Below are 18155 nucleotides of genomic sequence, written 5' to 3' on the forward strand. Positions count from 1 at the left end.
CTCTTGTCCAGGCTAGAGTCTCAGCCTCTCCTCACGCAACAGATGCTCCAGTCCCTTAATCATCTTTGTGGCCCTGTGCTGGACTCCCTCCAGTTAAGTCCCTGTATTTCTTGTACTGAGGAGCCTAGAACTGGACACAGTACTGCTGGTACAGCCTCACCAGTGCCGGGTAATTTGTACAAGAAATCCAGGGACCATCCATTCTGCCAGCACTGTCAAGAATGGTCTATCCAAGGTTGAAAAAAAAAAATCTCAAAACTCCTTCTCAGCTGTTCTTGCTGCAAACATAGTTAAGTATATACATAAATGGAAAGGAATAATAGGTTTAAATATACTGGATTTGAAATAAACATAATCTAAATAATTCTTAAGGAAAAGCTACTCACTTTCTCTTCAAGTGAATCATTCTCATTGAACATTTACTTGCTTAAGTGGGTGTAACAGTGCAAAAGGCCACATTCTTTCAAGCTGATATTGTTACTATTGGATAGTGTCCTGGTTTTGGCTGGAATACAGTAAATTTTCTTCGCGGTAGCTAGTATGGGGCTATGTTTCGGATTTGTGCTGAAAACCACTGATAGCCCAGGGATGTTTCATTATTGCTGAGCCGTGATTACATGGAGTCAAGGCCTTTTCTGCCTCTCACCCCACCGCACCAGTGAGCAGGCTGGGGGTACACAAGAGGCTGGCGGGGACAGAGCTGGGACAGCTGACCCCAACTGACCAAAGGGACATTCCATACCATAGCATGTCATACTCAGCATATAGAGGTGGGGGAAGAAGGAGGAAGGGGGGGAACATTCAGAGCGATGGTGTTTGTCTTCCCAAGCAACCATTACACGCGATGGAGCCCTGCTTTCCCGGGGAGGGCTGAACACCTGCCCGCCGATGGGTAGTAGAGTGAATGAATTCCTTGTTTTGCTTTGTTCGCATGCACATCTGTGCTTTACCTGTTAAACTGTCTTTATCTCACCCATGAGTTTTTGCACTTTGACCCTTCTGATTCTCTCCCCCATCCCACTGTGAGGGGAGTGAGCGAGCGGCTGGGTGGGGCTTAGTTGCTGCCTGGGGTTAAACCAGAACAGATGGTATCTAAATCCTCAGAGCCATTACACATGCAGACAATAGCAATGCAGGCCTTCATTCTGCTGGACTGGAAAGGGTATTCAGCTGCTGTGGGCAGTAACGTGGTAGGAACTGAAGTACAGCTATTAACATATTTCAGACACTGGACAACTTAGCCAAAATACAATTTAAGTTATGTGACAAGCAAAATTAATAAAAACCAAGCATACTTCTCTTAAAATGCAGCAATTACTCTCAGAAATAACATTCTGGTCATCTAACTGTATAGTGAGAAAACATTGCATTGTAAGGTTCTCATTTCTTGCCCATTTTGTATTTCAACAACCGATCACTTTGGAATTCAGAATGTTTATAAAATACCAGCTTTGTCCGTCAGGATTGAAGTGACTGACTGGACAGGGAGAATAGAAGTAGTCCTTAATAATGTACAGAAAAAAAAGATTCTGAAGGAAAGTTGTTTTTCTTTTTTTCTTCCATCCCTTTTTAATGCTATTGGAGAAATGCACCAAAATCCTCTTCCATGAAAACACAGACACTACAGCAGCACCAGACACACTTCATATATTTCCTTGAGCCTTAAATTTGCCAACATGTTCACGAGCTATGATCATCCTTTGAATCTGAGCAGTTCCCTCATAAATCTGAAAAGAAGAATTGTAATAATGTTAGCTGATCATTTTTAAAAAGGTTTTAACAGAACTACATTTTAAAACCTTCATGGCACTAATCCAGTGTGGATTAGGATGTGCAGGAAGACAGAGAAAACAGAAAATTCCAGTGTGACAGAGTGACTATAGTGGAATAAATCACACACACGAGAGAGACAGTCTTGTTCTCTCAGGTCCTCTTATCTAAATTCAGTAAGGTTCTCATGAAAATAAACAGTCATGGTCGGTAAAGAAGGATGAGGAAAATTTCTTATCTGAGGAAAAAAATACATAATTTAGGTTTTACAAAGTAGGACTTAAAACAATAGGTGGAGGGAGGAGGTGACTTTTGCTTAAAGTGTTGGGTTTTTTTTATTAGCCTTTCAAGGTCATACCAAATGTTCTCTTTGATCCATTTATTTCCATTGCTTCTTGTTAACTCTCCCATACAGTTTTGTTTGGGGGTTTGTTTTGGTTTGGTTTTAAATAATTTATTCCTGCATTTTCTTCTAGAAACAGTCTGTATCATCCCTCTGTTCTATTTGTTTGCTGGCAGCAAAGTCAAAGATCGGCAACAAAGCATATATGAAGCTGTAATGCCGAAGGAGGCTGTATGCTCTGCAGGTATACTGCAATGTAATACAATTTATATGATTATTTTCATTTCAAATTGATTACATTAAATCAAAATTTGATTACAGTGATTTGATTGTAATGCATAATGAGGCAACATAGTTTAGGGGTTTAAGTGTTTCAGCTCCCAGTTCTGCCAGAACTTGGTTTAGCAAATTGCTCAAATTCATGCAAATTCACTTTCTCATTCACTTCCAGGAATAATATTCCCAAGAAACTGACAAAGCTTTTTGAAAATAAAGATGCTATAACCTGTGTTCAACTTTAGTTTTTTAGTGCAGAAGAAATTGTTCATTCACAAAGGGAGTCTTCTGACTGCTGCTGCTTACCCCATGTTGATCCAGTTCATGGAACAGATTGTGCTTTGTGAATACTAGGTGCCTTTTGGAGCAAACTGAAATGGAAGCTCTGCTTTCTCTATATACCAAATACCCACCAATCCCTAGTGTCAACATAACGGTCCAAGCCTACAACGCGACCCTTACAATTACATGCATATCGGTGACGTACAGTCCAAGGGACCAGACGGGCTTGCTCTGAACGCAGTGTGCCCAAATGTCTTATCATTGAGTTGTAGGGGCCTCAGCAGCTATTCCTGCAATCTAGTCGTCTGCTCCCATTGCACGAAATTACTTGCTGATGAAGACAGCCATGGAACTCAAGTGTAAAGACATCAAAACTCGTGATCTTCTTAAGTAATTACAAAAAAGATTTTGTTTGGTAAGCCAATGGAAACAGTTTTAAGAATCACTGATAATTAGAGAAGGGAAGTTTTCCAAATCTGAGAAAGGAAACTAATTTAGAGTCTTTACCAGAGTAGCCTAGATTTGTAGCCAGACAAATCTAGAGCAGAGTAAGGACATGTAAAAATGTTACCAGTAAACACAGTATTAGAATTGTGTGATACTGAAAAAGATCAAATATATGAAACAGAAGTTGGAAAACCAAATTTTTGTACATGAAACATATGGCCAAAAGCACATACCATCTGGAACTGGGCAGCAATACAATAAAGCACAGTGAAGTGCAAGGTATAATCAAGAGACATGGACAAAATAGTTGTAAAAACAAAAGCCCTTCCTGAATTCTTTTGGGGATGAAGTGCAACAGAAAAACACCAAAAATTTAATACTAAATCTGATTAATCTAAACAATTATAAAAAAAAAAAAGTCTATGTAGCCATGCATTTGTGATGGATCAGTGTAATGGAAATTCTAAATAACTGGGATCCTGTAAAATCAATCTAAGCTTTCAAATAAAGTTCTAACCCTCACACCATCTCTCTCTAGAAAAGCATGCAACCTGACAAGAAAAAAGCCCAATCATAATAAAGTTCAATTAATCATTCATTTCCTCACTCACGGGGTGCAATTAGTTCTAAGAACCTTTAGATTCAAAAATAGTGGTTATCATTCCTTAAATAAAGAAAAATAAATTATTGGCTAGTGAGAACAGTTTTCATTTGAAAGTCAGCTGTAAGAAATACTAACTACCTAGAATTTTAAGAATGACAGCTGTTACAGCTAACTAACATTACAGGTCATGGTCCTCATGTTTTTCTTGGTATCATCTATTTTGATATGTTTTAGCTAGTCACTATTAATGTCATAAAGAGGTGAAGAGGTAACTGGTTTTGCTGAACACAATTAAACTATTCTTGCTGAATAAAGAACTGTAGCATAGTATATACTAATAGAAGAATTATGACATGACATGGAATAATTTCTGGGCAGTAACACTGCAGAAAAAAAGTGGGATTACAGGAAAGTATGGGCTAAATATGGGCGGGTTTTGTTGTTTAAAAAAAAAGGCTAATTACTCCAAGCTGTGTCACACTTCTGTTAATGCACCACATGGAAGATAATCATTCCATGATACTCTCTGCTGCTGCTATCTCACCCAAAGTATTCTACCCAGCCTATGATACCAAAGTTTCAAACAGAAGCTTTACAGCACAGCAACAAATGCTGAAGAGGCTGGAAACAGAAAGGAAAAAACCAAAACCCAGCACCCAACGAAATAAAAAACCCCCGCAACTTATGAGGAAAAAGGTAAAGCAGCTGTGTTAGTGTTCAGGCTGAGAGGAAAACTAAGCTATAGGCAGGCACCAGTCCAGGATACATACAGAAGGGTCAGAGGTTTTCAAGAACAACATTATACATAAACTATCTCTACTTACATAATACCAAAGCAAGCATTGGTATTTTGATCAGTTTTTTCTATGGTGTTTTGGAAATCTAAGAGTTCAAAAGCTTCAGAATTAAGAGTCCAAGAATTCCAAGTTACCACGTTGGTAAAAAAAAAAACAAACAAAAAAAGATAATTTATTTCTCTTATGTGGTTGACTTCTTGGTCCAGTACAATGCCTTTTCTATGCAAGAATTTGCCTGATTTGAATGACTCTTTCTTTAAATTGAAGGATTATTGCGTTCATTCTAAAAACTTTTTTTTTTAATATATGTGCATCATGATTTGAAATAAACAGCATTAGTTTATTTTATATAAAATTTATGCATTACTATAAAGATCACATTCTCTCTTTTACTTACCTGGTAGATTTTAGCATCTCTCATTAGTTTTTCTACAGGATATTCAGTATTAAATCCATTTCCTCCAAAAATCTGTACTGCATCAGTAGCTACTTGGTTTGCAATGTCACCAGCAAAAGCCTTTGCAATGGAAGCATAGTAGGTATTCCTGCGACCAGCATCAACTTCCCATGCGGCTCTTTGGTAAGCCATCCGAGCAAGTTCCACTTTCATTGCCATTTCAGCAAGCAAGAAAGACACTGCTTGGTGCTATGAATGAAGAAATAAAACTAGGTTAACACTGTCCACTTAAAATTCTATGATATCCAAGAAAAATATAATCTTCTTAGTAAAGCGATCTCTTCAACAAACTCAGTAAATTGTACTGGAGGAGTTCTACAGAATATGGATCAGGCTCTCATACGTTGAATTAGACTTTTAAGTTTTTAATTCTCAAATCCATTTAGTCATAGGGATTAACTACTGAGTTATGAAGTTGTTCTTTGCTATTTATGAGATTGGTATTTACCTTGCTGTTGATTCCTATTTCTTTAAAACTGGTAAGCAGTGTGATTGGTAATGTATTCTGTTAGTAATAATACTGTGTGTCGTTTCACATACCTCAGTGGTTTTTTCCTTTCCTGAAAATTTCTGTTTATTAGCACTGAAGAACTTAAGTGTGTCCTGATAGTACATAAGATTCAGGTTTCTGGGCAGAGTTTTCTTTCTATTATCATTGGTAAATTACAGAAAAATTCCTGAAGTTACCACATAGCTAAGTTTATTTAAATGGTGCTGACCCATATACTTGGAAACCCATAAATGGCAGAGATACAAAAATTAAGGAACTAAAAAAATCAAGGAATAACCTTTAAAGATCAGTAGTAGTACATCTGGTATGAAAACACAGCTTTTATTTATAGTCTCTCTCTCACCCCCCTTTCCCCCCACTTACTTCAACAATTGCTTTCCCAAAGGTTTTTCTTTCCAGAGCATATTTAGTAGCTTCCTCAAGTGCTCTTTTTGCTAATCCAACAGCACCAGCTGCTACCTGCATTGAGTACAGCACAGAATAAAAAAAATCAGAAATCCCTACTATATTTCATAAATAAGTTCTTAGTGATACTTACGGGTGGTCTGGTCTTATCAAAAGCTCCCATTGCGATTTTAAAGCCAGCTCCCTCAGCTATTAATACATTTTCTTTTGGGACTCTCACATCTTCAAAGACAATACCTCTTGTATCTGAGCAGCGTTGACCCATATTCATTTCCTGAAAAGGGAGATTGACAGAGGTGCAGCTAAATTGGATTATTCAAAGGTACGTTTTCATTCTTTAGTTTACTCAAAGCATAAGGTGTGCTTTTTCCCCAAAAAATTATTCATCCAAAAAAGACCCTATACATGACAAATACTAGTTTTGCACTTGCAGACCAGCATGCCCTTAATTTGTCTAAGCTTGGCAGTTTACTTTTTCCTTACATGAAATCAGTCTGTAATCAGTCTTGTCTTTCTCCAGTTCAACTATATCCTTTGAGATGGGAGTGGAAAAAGTAAAGAATCTAATATGCAGGCAGTGAAGGTGTACTACAAGTAAATAAATAAATTAGCTTTTCAAGTTTTTGGATTCTTTTCCTAATGTTTGATATCCAGTTCTACCTACTACTGAAAATAGTACCCTTTTTTTTTTTTTTTAATAAAGAGAGAACTAGCACCAGTGTCTCCAAGGCCTCTTCCTCAACCAGAAGTAGCTAAAATTAAAGCTCAATGTTTATGGTTAAAATTGACCGACTTGCTTCTTACCCTTTCAAAGTATACTGCTTCTCACTTACTGGCACTTGTCAATAAAATAGTTCTCCAAGATTCTTTTAGAGCTGTTCAAAGTCATCTTACTTTAGACCATTCCAAATAAGTCCTTATCTGAATTAATAAAATTATAATTAAGTATGTCTTATGAATAGTTTCTGTATGTTGTGGAAATGAAAAGATCATTGTACGTAAGCATATGGAAATGTTCAGTTGCATAACAGTCGTCTTTATTTAATTGTAATTTGTTTCATTATTGGTTTAGAATTGAACAATGGCTTGTCAAATAAGAAATACAGTCTTCACCTTTCTTCCAATTTGTATTCCAGGGCTATCTGCTTCCACAATGAATCCAGTAAAGGCTTTGCTTGCAGGAGCTTTTGGATCTGGATCAGTACGAGCTAGCAAAAAATACCTAGTGTAAAACAAAGAAAAGGGATGCAGTTTATCCTCGCAATTAACAACCAGATCCTTTTTTAGCTAACGTTTTAAATGTTTTCCTGTCCACTTATACCATGTAATAAATTCTATCTGTAAGTTAACAACCCTTTCTTCTTGACCCTCCCAAAAATAAACTGAGAGGGAACGGGAGAGAGGAAGTTTCAAAGATTCAGGATTTCATAAAATTTAATAAAATAACTGCAGATCAACGTGCAAAGATTCTCCACCTTTTCCATCTATTGTAAGTCTTTATGATATTATCAGCTTCATGAATAGTACAAAAGAAACCTATTCACAGCACGTACATAAAATTTAATTCTTAGGAAGTACATTCTTGCAGGCAAAATGTAATGTTATCTCCTGATTTCAAAGATGTTAATTATATTCTTCTAAGTGCAAGTTGTAAATAAGTATTTCTCTTAGAAATTGAACAACTGTAAATTACATTTATAGTGTTCAGTAATGTCAAAAGATATCTGGTAGATTGTCTTTGATGGATCTGCCTTGAACAAGGAAATAAATAACTAGAAAATTCAGCTTTTGGATAAATGTATGAAGTTTTTCCACTTGAATTAAGAAGAATTCGTGTTGCGAATCACAACACAATGTGAGATATGATGAAAGAAGTTTATATTGTAAAGCACTCTCCATAGACACCACAGCAATATCTCAATTCTTTGGCAGCTGGAAAACATCTTCCCTTCAGAAAATAAAATGTATCACCACAATCCAACAGTGTTTCTAGCTTCACTAGAAGCGAGAGGTGTTTCTAGCAGAATCAGAAGGAACTGATCTCTATCACCACAACTACAAAGCAAGGTAGCTGGTAGTGTGAGCCTCGAGTAGTTTGCAAGTTAAATCATACTGTTGCTGCCCTACCCTGAAGAAAAAGCAGAATTAATTTTGTTTGATAGCAGCAAGATTAGAGAGGCCCTCTTGAGCGAGGAGCTGTCATGTCATTGCTCATTTTCCTTTTTAGCCTTTGCACGGCACTGAGACTGCATTCTTATATCCTCTCCCGATAAACTTGTCAGAGATTAAAGTGTAGTGTGTTGAAACACAACGAACATTCAGGTTTATAAAAGATCTTTAAAAAATTTAACTCCAGGGGCAGAGGGGGGACGCCACTATACAACATTACAACAGAAAAATACAACATGAGTTAACAGTTAACACACCAGTTTGCTTTCCCACCGTTTGTGATCCACATCTTCTGACCGTTAATAACATATTCATCTCCTTTCTTCTCAGCCTTTGTTTTTATGCCAGCCACATCAGAGCCTGCTCCAGGCTCTGTTACACAGTAAGCCTGAAAGAAAATAAAATGCAAAATCTTGAAGAATAGAAGTCCTGGTTTTAGGCAGTGCCAAATTAATGCAGACTATGTGCATCAACCTGATCTGTAAAACGTTTAAGTGAACTGCATGGTAAACCCCACAACATTAAACAAACGAACAAAAAACCACAGCAAAACAATCCAACCCAAAAAACCCCACAACAGCTGTCTGAGCAAGAATCCAAACATATATGGCTTAAACTTCTTTGTAAATCTGTAATAAAACATAAAATTGTCTTTTAATCCAACAGAATGTTCTGCAACCCTTAGGTCATTACTTCCTCAGGCTTCACAAACTCTAATGTGAAAGCTGAGGATCTTTAAAATCTGAAAATAAGGGCACTGAATAACATGTTTACTGCGTCCTTCATTTTATGGGGCTCAGTTGTTCAGATTTTAATGCATTGCACATGAATCTTTACTTCTTTCTATGCTACAAGTACTGCTTACATGATATTTAAGATCACAAATAGAGTTTAATACCCATCCAAGCTGAGTTTCTCCTTATACAAACCTTGTACTTTTCTTAAATGCCTACACCCCCTCTTGAAAGGGAAATAAAGGTATTTTTAGTAAGTGACTTAGGATGGGGATGATTTTCCCAGTAATATATTCTGTCTGCTTATTGCATGTATCTCATTAGCTATTCCCTGACTTTCAGTAAATGCCACTGTTTATTTACAAACCAAAATGGGCTAAGTTGTGAGTATATGTCAGTGTTTCCTGGAAAAAAAAAAGCAAAGGAAAAGAAAAAGGAGTAATACTGATTTATATGCTTTAGCAACATTCTACAATGTAGCAGTTATACTTACACACATCAGTGGTTGCTCTGTCATTCTTCCTAAGTATTTTTTCTGCTGATGCTCATTTCCTGCAATGATTACTGGCATTTGCTGAAAGAACATATTTAGGCCATTAATCCATCTTTTTAAAGCGCACAGGTTCTAGTTTAAGGGACATAAGAAAAAGCAGAACTTACCCCTAAGGAATTTGCTTCAATGGCAGTTTGAACCCCTGTACATCCATAAGCCAACTCTTCTGTAATAAGGCATGCTTCAAAACTGCCAAGGCCAAGACCACCTACAGTTGAAATATTTCATTTACTAAAATGGGTTTAAATTGTAACATATTACTGATTTACACAAATTAACAAAAACTTATTCCCCCACATACATTTGATTGTGTACCATGTTTGATTAGACATTCTCATGCAAGCTTTTTAAATAAAGTTTTGTCAGAAGGGTAACAGGTGATTTGAAAATTACATATCACAGTTCCAGGGTTATTGTGTGATTGATGAGTGACAAGTTGCACGAAGTGACAAGAATGCACCACTTGAATTTTTTGACTCCTTTACATTTGAGAGTTAAGAGTTCTTAGGCAGCAGAGAAAGTGCTCTTGAGCTACCACAGCACTTGTGGGGGTGCGGGAAAAGTGTCCATATTAGTCAGACAACCAACTCAGTAACCTGTTTTTGACAGAAGCAAACACTTCAGGAAGTACATATGAATACAGTAACAATACACTATACTTCCCCAAAAATATTTTCCCCAGCCTTCAGGTGACTTCCTCAGCCAAAGAGATACCTCTATTTGGTATCTCTGTCATGCTAACCCTTGACAGACATTTTTTATGTTAATTTGCCCCGTCTCTTTTTAAACCTATGTAAAACTTTAGTATCAATATCATCCAGGGCCAATGAGTTTCACAAATTAACTACACACTGAGTGTGGAACCATCTCCTTTCATTTATTTCAAACCTGCCATCTGCTGATTTAATTTGATGCCTTCTAGTTTTATTGAAAGGGACAGTGAACTATCAATCCCTTTTCACACTCTCCATGACACTGACATTTTAGTAATTCCTCATACAGAATCTCCATGTCACACAGAAAATACATCTTTTATAATCTTTGTCAACCTTTTAGGAACCTTTTCCATTTCCACAATACTCTTCGGAGATGGAAGAATCTGACTACATAATGAATTGAAGAGGAAAGTGCAATTTGGATTCAGGCAGCAACATAATTATGCCTTCTGCTTTTTTCTTCATTCCCTTAAAGGTCTCTTCTGACCTTAAATTTTATGGTTCTGACCACTTCTGAGCATTATGCTGATGTTCACAGAACTATATATTATGAACCCAAAAAGGTCTTCTTTGAGAGGCGGTAACTAGTTCAGCAGTTACCGTTTCTCTGTTAAGTTCGGATTGCTTCTTTCCCTTCACATGTGCATCAGTTTTTCTTCTTTGAATTGCATTTGTCATTTTAAGAGTCATTCAGTTTCATGACCTTCTCCTGCAGCTCTTTGTATCAGCCTCATCTTTGCTACACTGAATAACTTAGTATTAACAGTAAACTCTGTCACCTCAGTATTGAACCCCTTTTCCAGTTTATTTATAGGTATTCCAAATAGCACAAAACCCAGCAAGGCTGTGCTGCCAATTTTTCCACTCTGAAACCTGATGATTTTTGAAACTCTGTGGTGTTTCAGCCCCCTCCCCCCGGGCCATTCTGAGATCCCACGAGGAGCTCTATTGTGTTGTTATCTTGGTCATAACGGCTTGGGCACCAGGCAATTTCTGTCCACACCCGGGCCATCTGCTCCCTGACCTGAGTGCCAGAATTGTGGCCAGAATGTAGAATGTTGACAAAAGTCAATCATTTCAATCCTGTAAATAGCGATCCAAGAGGGAGACCCTTTGCACTCACCACGACCGCAGTGGGCCATGTGAACCTGTATCTCCCCCTGGGCTGGGACACCTCTCAGGGTAGGTTTCATGAGGATTGAAGGGTTGTCTGCTGACAATTTCATGAGGACTCAAAGGCCTGATTTCACAAGGTTCACCAGCCGTGCGCTGATGAATGCCAGCACACAAAAGTGAATAATTTACGAAACTTATGAAAAGGGAAATTTTATTCACAGGTTAACCTTGGGGGGTGTGTATGTATGTGTGCAGTTTGACTATATATATATAATCCCTATTCACATAAACCATTGACCAAGTCTGAGACTAAGATTGGACCTAGCCACAGCTAGACTTCTCTCTGAAAGGAGTACAGAATGCAAGGGGGTCTCTTCTGAACCTCGTGACTCTATGGGAGGGTCCTCCATTTACCCTGCATCCACAATCCCTCTGAATCATTCTGACTCAAGTATACCTCAACTTTCTTTTGTGCACTTCTTTCACGTAAGCAATAGAGTGAACCTTGCCATTCTCAAATCTTTAACTAAGTCGCTACGTTGATTGTAAAAAATTCCATCAAATTGCTGTTTTAAATTGGCTGATGCTGTTAAGAATTATACAACCTAATACTGTGATTTATCTCAAAAATATTAATAAATCTTAAATTGCTAACCAAAGTTGTGTAACAAATCATATTCCTGACAATTTGATATAGTCTGCAGGATACACGAGGTTGTATTCATGATAATCTGGCATAGTCGGCCATATCCACAAACCTTTATTTGCGACAAACTCATATCGGAAGTTCACGCATTCTGTATCAACCAGGCATCCCTTGTTCACACACTTAGTAGCTACTTCTGAGAACTCCAGTGATTTTAGGAGGCACGACTTCCTTTCACAAAAACCCTTCTCTAGCATATTACGTTTATCCGTGCCCACTATTTCTGTACTTCATGTTACTTGCTCTTAATTTACATGATATGTCAGGCTTACTAGTATGTATTTTCCCAGCTGTCCCTTGGAGACCTTTTAAAGGAATCGTGTCCAATTTGCCACTTGCAATTTTTCATTTAATAGCCAAGTGATTATGTACTGCAGTAGTCCAGCTATTTCAGCCTTTAGTTTCTCTAGAATTTGTGGCTGAATAAATCTGGTCCTCACAATTGCTCCTTTTGTTTCTTTGTTCCTTAACCTCATTTATTAATTTTTTGGATACAAGTTAAACCTTCTGATTAGTCTTCCAAAAAAAGGGTCTGCTGTGGACACCCCCCTAACTTCTTTTTCAGGTAATATAAATGCAAAAAAGAAAATAATTTAACATTTTTTTCCTATGGTTACTCATATACCTAAACACTGGCAAAGCACTGCTGCACTGCACCTAACCTAAACTGAAAAACTGTCCTTCTGGAATAAACTCTTAAATTGCTCCAGCCTGTGCTAGAGACTAGAACAAAATATGACCTTCTAATTTCTCTGCCTAATCAGCTGACACAGTGCACCAGGGGAACATTAGGCAGTTGTAATCACGGTAGGAAAATCTGGTCATAAATTACTAAATCATAATCTGTCTAATTTGTCTCCTGATTACATCCACACCTAGTAACAGTTGTATGTGTCAACCTGCCTACTGATTAAATTTAGATTATTCAAGTATGCAACTGTTTATTTTATACAGAATCCATAATAACACATATAAATCTCATCTAATGCCTTTTCTTTGTTTCATTTTATAGATTAAAATGAATGTTTACTTACCACATCTTTCTGGTATGTGTGAATTCATAAGACCAAGTTCCCAAGCCCGTTTTATAAGCGGAAGAGGATACTGAAAAAGACAGGGAAAATCACCTTCTGATTCATCACAATCAACATTTAACATTTTATGCTGGTTAAAATAAGAGTCTATTTCTTTCCTTACACTATGGTAGATTTACCTCTCCAGTTCTGTCATACTGTGCAGCAACAGGAATAATTTCCTCCACAGCAAATTTATGAGCAGTAGCTTGAAACTCTTTCTGTTCATCAGTAAGTTCTATTTTAAAAAAAAAAAGTCACAAATTCGCTGTTATCTTTAATTTTGCCAGTTATCAGTCTATAAGAAAAGAGAAAACAAGAGTGTCCTTCCAGAACAACCCAAACCACCACTTCTGGGCCTCTCCAGGAAGCAAAAAAAGCTCGGCTTCCTCTTCCTCCTGGGTAAAAACCTCCATCATTCTCTCATCAACACCTATAATGCACTTACTTACTTCTGACAAAATTATCCACAGAATATTGAAAACAGAGTAGAGAGTACTGTGTAACATAAAATGTATTACCAAAAGACACAAGAATGCCGTGCTAATTAAATGGAGGCAGAAGTCGTCTGAAGATGATGGCTATTCTGTTCCACACATCTAGCTGCTGACCCACTAAATTTGCTTCATGCATATAATATGCAAAGATGAGGATGAATTTCTTTATAACATTTCCTTATAACCAAGTTCAACTACAACTACATTTAGTTACTTTAAAATTGGAAGTGGCAATGTGAGATAATTATTCAAAGCTAAGACACTTTGGCAATAAAAAAGCTTAAGACAGACATGAGTTAAAAGAAGAAGAAAATCTTATAAACTCTAAACATATTCCTGAGTTATCTGAGCTGAGGAAGAAAGTAATTTTGGTTTTCAAACATTATTTTTTTTTAAATAAAAAACTTTAGAAAAACACCTTCATTTTTAATTAATGTTGAACTGTGATACAGGATTTTATTTTTTTAACTCTGCAATGTGCCCTTAATTGCTATATTTCTTGCAAAAACTGTAATACTTACCAAAGCTAAAGCCAGCTCCAGATTTGCCTATATTTAAGTTTTGAGCAGTTTTACTACAATGTGATCTCCATCCATGCCCTGCGATGGTTTGAAGCATTTGCTAAAGAGAAACAGAACATGAGGTGTAAGATCTTTACAGCCTAAATGTCCTATAGCTACTAGCCTGACTGCAGCACAACTTTAAATGTAGAATCCCTCTTTAGAAACAATATCACATGAAGTAGAATACAGTTACTATAGCAACAAAAGAATTCTTGGTTACCTTAAGTTTTGTTCCTGTGTAAGCAGCACTCACATGAACTTACATGACAGCTGTACCACGAATCCCAGGCTTTAACAGCAACTGAGCGTGACTGAACTGCCATATCCACTTTTAAGTATTGTGCAACTAATTATTTAAAAATAATTAAGCATAATTAAAATTTATGTTCACAGAGACATAGCAATATATATTTCCTTAATTTATACACGTGGTCATCAAACCTGATTTTCTCGCCCACTAGTGAATATATTCTATCCAATGTTTTACCTACATGTAGATTTAGCAAGACTTTAAAGACAACCTACTTAGTAACCAATATATATCAGAATATTTTTATAATGTCCCAGACTCACATCTGCTTTCTTTTAATAAGCTGCTGCCATGGACACTTTGTGATTATTGTTATTAAACTCCAAATAGGATATAACTCAGCAGACTATCTGAAGTTTTTCTTCTTAATACTTATCATTAATTTATTCTTTTTCATTGTGCTTTCTTTGCTTTTTTAAGTTCAGTGCCCACAAATATTATTGTTACCACTATTTTCAGGATGCCTTAGTACTGTACAAAAACATGTCTGAATTTGATTTTAAAAGGTTGTTTTAGTCTCCTTCATCCTTCAACGGTTATGAATAGCTGATATGTTTGGAAACAAAGTGAAAAATATTTAATTGGATAAACTTCTACAAAGACCCAAATCACACTGTGGGGAAGCAAATTACCCCAAACACTAAGAAAAGGTTTGTTCTTGAATTTCTTATGTGAAAATGTAGAAAGTAAAAAAAAGTACGCTTCAGGAAATGCATTGTATAAAATACCCTGAGCTGTAAGCCCTGATGCTCTGGAGCCGCCTCCACCCTCCAAGCGGGAAGCAGGAGGTGCCAGACCTCCACAGGGTTTACCCAAAGACTTCGCAGCGTGACCTCTGGCACATAAAGAGCCCCAAGGTTGTGCAACAGCTCAGCTGAAGAAAGGCTGGTGACAACAGCCCCTCGGAAGGTTCAGGCCATAAACTCACAGACAATAACGCGGAGACGGGGCAAACAGAGCAGCGAGCGGGGCTCAGCCCTGCACGGCTTTGCCCCCCGGGGCAGCACCGCGGCCTTCTGGCTGCCGCCGCCGCGGCCGGGGGCGGGCGGTCACGGCGGCGGGACGCGGCCTCGCCCCGCGGAAGCCGCCCGCCCTCCGGGGCCCCGGGGCTGCCGGCCCCTCGCCCGGCAGCGCTCCCCCAGGCTGCCGCCCGCCTGGCCGCCCGCTGCGCCCCGGCCCGTCCCGACCCACCCCGCCCCGGCCGCTCACCCGAGTGGCCCTCAGCGCAGCCATCTTGGCGGGGCTGCCAGCCGGGGGCGGGGCGGGCAGCGGGGGCGGGGCGGGTACCGCCCGCCCCGCCGAGCGTTCACGGGGGGCCGGGAGCTGGGCCTGGGCCCGGGGCTGCGACAGGGCCGGGGGCTGGGCCTGGGTCGGGGGCTGGGCTCGGGCCCGGGCCCGCGGTGGTCTCATCCCGTCGACGGGCCGCCCTGGTCCTGCGTGCGGGGCTGGTCCCGGGACTGTTTATGTCACTTACTCCCTGCTCCACAAAACGGGGCAGTCTTTGACCCTTCCCCAGCAGGGCAGCCCACGCAGCCGGCCGTGGTGCCGTGCAGAGAAGGTTTGCCTAAGGCTTAGCCAGTTCGCTTGTTGTATACCGAGTCTCCTGGTCTGCATCCAACCACCTGCTGTTACAGACCAGCTTTGCTGTATTTTTGCCCCTCAGGGAATCATAAACTCATGTTTTGGAGGTGTCCCAGGAACTGGGACGTGACTGGGGCCAGCATGTGGGCCCTGCTCAACCCCAGCCCTGGTGCACTTCGGTCTGTCACAATTTTCTGTTCCGTGCACGAAACACTGTACGTGCCTGTACTTGGGCTCTTTCCAAGAGCTTCTAGACTCATAACTACAGAAGAACGTGATCTATTGTATCTAGCAATCTAGACATAGATACATACATACATAGCACAATCTGGCATAGCTAGGCTTTTAAAATTTGAGTTTCATGCACATGTGAACTTTAATACCATCCTTAATTTGAGATATCATAGTGATGTGTACTGTGTCAATAGTTGCATAAAATGTGCTTATAAATGCTCTGAATTCTGGCTGTATGTTAAAGCAAAAGCATTGATTTTGTAAATTATCCACAGTGCATAAAATATACTCTTTTGAACATTATTCCTTTGGAGTCATAAAGCAGTGTTATATAGGGTTTTATTAAAATAAGTCATAGAAGACAAATAGCTACTTTGATTTATCTAGGAATGACATTTTTTCTGATATAAAATTTTCACAGAATTACCAAAGCATAAAGCACTTTTCTGGAAGCTGGATTTTGAATATAATTTTATTTTGCATAACAATTCAAAGTAAGGTGTCCCAAATATTTGTAGCACCATTATTGCCTTGGTATGTTTGGTTCTTAATTGCTTGTTTTGTTTCTGACAGTTGAGAGCACTGATTTTGTGCTTAATACCAAAGAAACATTTCAATAGAAAGCTAGCGATGTAAGAGGGTTTTTTTGGCATATATATCAACTGCTTAAAGAGAAGCTGACCTGTAGTGTTGTATAGGCTTTATAGTGGCATGACTCCAGGTGTTTACCAAATGGCAGCATGTAAGTAGCTTTGACTTAGTGCGCAGGCTACTGATTTTTCACTCCAATATCAATGGATTTTTTTTTCCTGTGCTTTAAGGGTAGCTGAGTAAAAGGCATATGTATAATTTATAACTTTAAGTTACTTAAGTATTTCATGAAGATTTTTGAATGTTCTTCCCGTTCAAGATTTAGTTTCAAGTACACCGTACCACTGGATCTTATGGTTGTAGGGCTTTTAAATATCAGCACTCAAGTCTGTATTTTGTGTTCCATTTTATATAAGGTTCTGTTCCATAGGTAATGTTTCTGAATATGGTGTGGGAGTTTAATTACTGAGCAGTCCATTTTCTATTTATATATTATTTATCTATTATTCGTATGGTTTGTGTATACATAGTATCTCTGTACTCCTCAGTTGATTTATCATTACAACAGCCCTTGTTGTGATGATATATAAGGAAATATATTAATCTCATTTTAGTGTTTTAAAAGTTTAACTTTAGATATGCAGCATGGATATTCAGACTGGGATTACACACACAACAGAATTCTAAAGATGGGTAGATGGGTTCAGAATCTGTACAAAAAGCTGATGTCATAGGTAGTATACACCCTTGTAGGTAATGAGCAACTCCAGCTGACTGAGCCAGGTGCCTGAACACCTGTAAGGATGTTACATGCTGAGCATATTTACTAGCTGCAGGAAGGGTTTTAAATACTACAGTGCTCAGAATTGAGACATTATTTCTAGGTGCTGTTGAGATTAGGATCCATAACCCTTCAGTAAGAAAATAAGTTCTTTTTTGCATTGAGGCAAAGAGACAGTTGGGAATGGGGTTGATGACGTCCCTAAGGCTGAGCGACTGAATAAATCAGTACACTGAGGGAATGTTGACATTAGGAAGTAATACAGGCCAATACTGTTGGGTTTATATAGCAAAATTATCAGATTTGAGACCTGATAAGCATTTTGGAGGGTTTTTGCTTTGGGCTCGATGGAATACTCCCTAGTAAGTGATTGGAGCACATTAGGTACACTCCTAAATCATGTCTTCCAGTTAGTTTCATTCAATATTCAGTTCATGTCCTTTAACCAGGTGACCTCCACCCAGTGGTCCGTGTCTACTAAGTGTTTGGGAAGAGAGGGGTATGAAAGATGGCAAGGTTATCTGCCAAAGCCTGAACCCCTTGTGTTCAAAGAATTTAGCTAACTTTGTATTAGGTCAAGATGTTCTTCATAGTGTTAGAACTAAAGGATGCTAAACTATCTTTAATTAAAATAACAGA

The 18155-nt window shown here is 38.5% G+C and overlaps 2 protein-coding genes across 2 annotated transcripts in view; one reads left to right on the forward strand and one right to left on the reverse strand.

Annotated features, from left to right (window-relative positions):
• WDR47 (WD repeat domain 47) overlaps positions 1-4190 on the forward strand; it is an 86244-nt gene extending 82054 nt beyond the window's left edge. The window contains exon 16 of the transcript XR_010373416.1: positions 4178-4190. The gene's annotated coding sequence lies outside the window, so the exon portion shown is untranslated. The remainder of the gene's footprint in view (positions 1-4177) is intronic.
• ACADM (acyl-CoA dehydrogenase medium chain) lies at positions 1238-15754 on the reverse strand. The gene is made up of 12 exons (XM_064454811.1): positions 15539-15754; positions 13978-14077; positions 13100-13197; positions 12921-12990; positions 9456-9556; positions 9289-9369; positions 8319-8449; positions 7006-7114; positions 6026-6166; positions 5851-5946; positions 4917-5165; positions 1238-1727 (listed from the first exon to the last, which is right to left on the reverse strand). The coding sequence occupies exons 1-12, from the start codon at positions 15737-15739 to the stop codon at positions 1644-1646; spliced, it is 1461 nt and encodes a 486-aa protein (XP_064310881.1). The 5' UTR covers positions 15740-15754; the 3' UTR covers positions 1238-1643.
• Positions 15755-18155: the final 2401 nt, after the last annotated feature.

The sequence above is a fragment of the Phalacrocorax carbo genome, chromosome 6 (assembly GCF_963921805.1).
Source record: "Phalacrocorax carbo chromosome 6, bPhaCar2.1, whole genome shotgun sequence".
Classification (NCBI taxonomy): domain Eukaryota; kingdom Metazoa; phylum Chordata; class Aves; order Suliformes; family Phalacrocoracidae; genus Phalacrocorax; species Phalacrocorax carbo.

Excerpts from the sequence above, each read along its gene's own strand:
- ACADM (XM_064454811.1), bottom strand. The coding sequence starts at position 15,739 with ATGAGACCACCGCGGGCCCGGGCCCGAGCCCAGCCCCCGACCCAGGCC. Across the intron at positions 14,078-15,538 it reads CTGCGCTGAGGGCCACTCGG|CAAATGCTTCAAACCATCGC; the intron begins GTGAGCGGCCGG and ends GTTTCTCTTTAG. Across the intron at positions 9,370-9,455 it reads TTGAAGCAAATTCCTTAGGG|CAAATGCCAGTAATCATTGC; the intron begins GTAAGTTCTGCT and ends ATGTTCTTTCAG.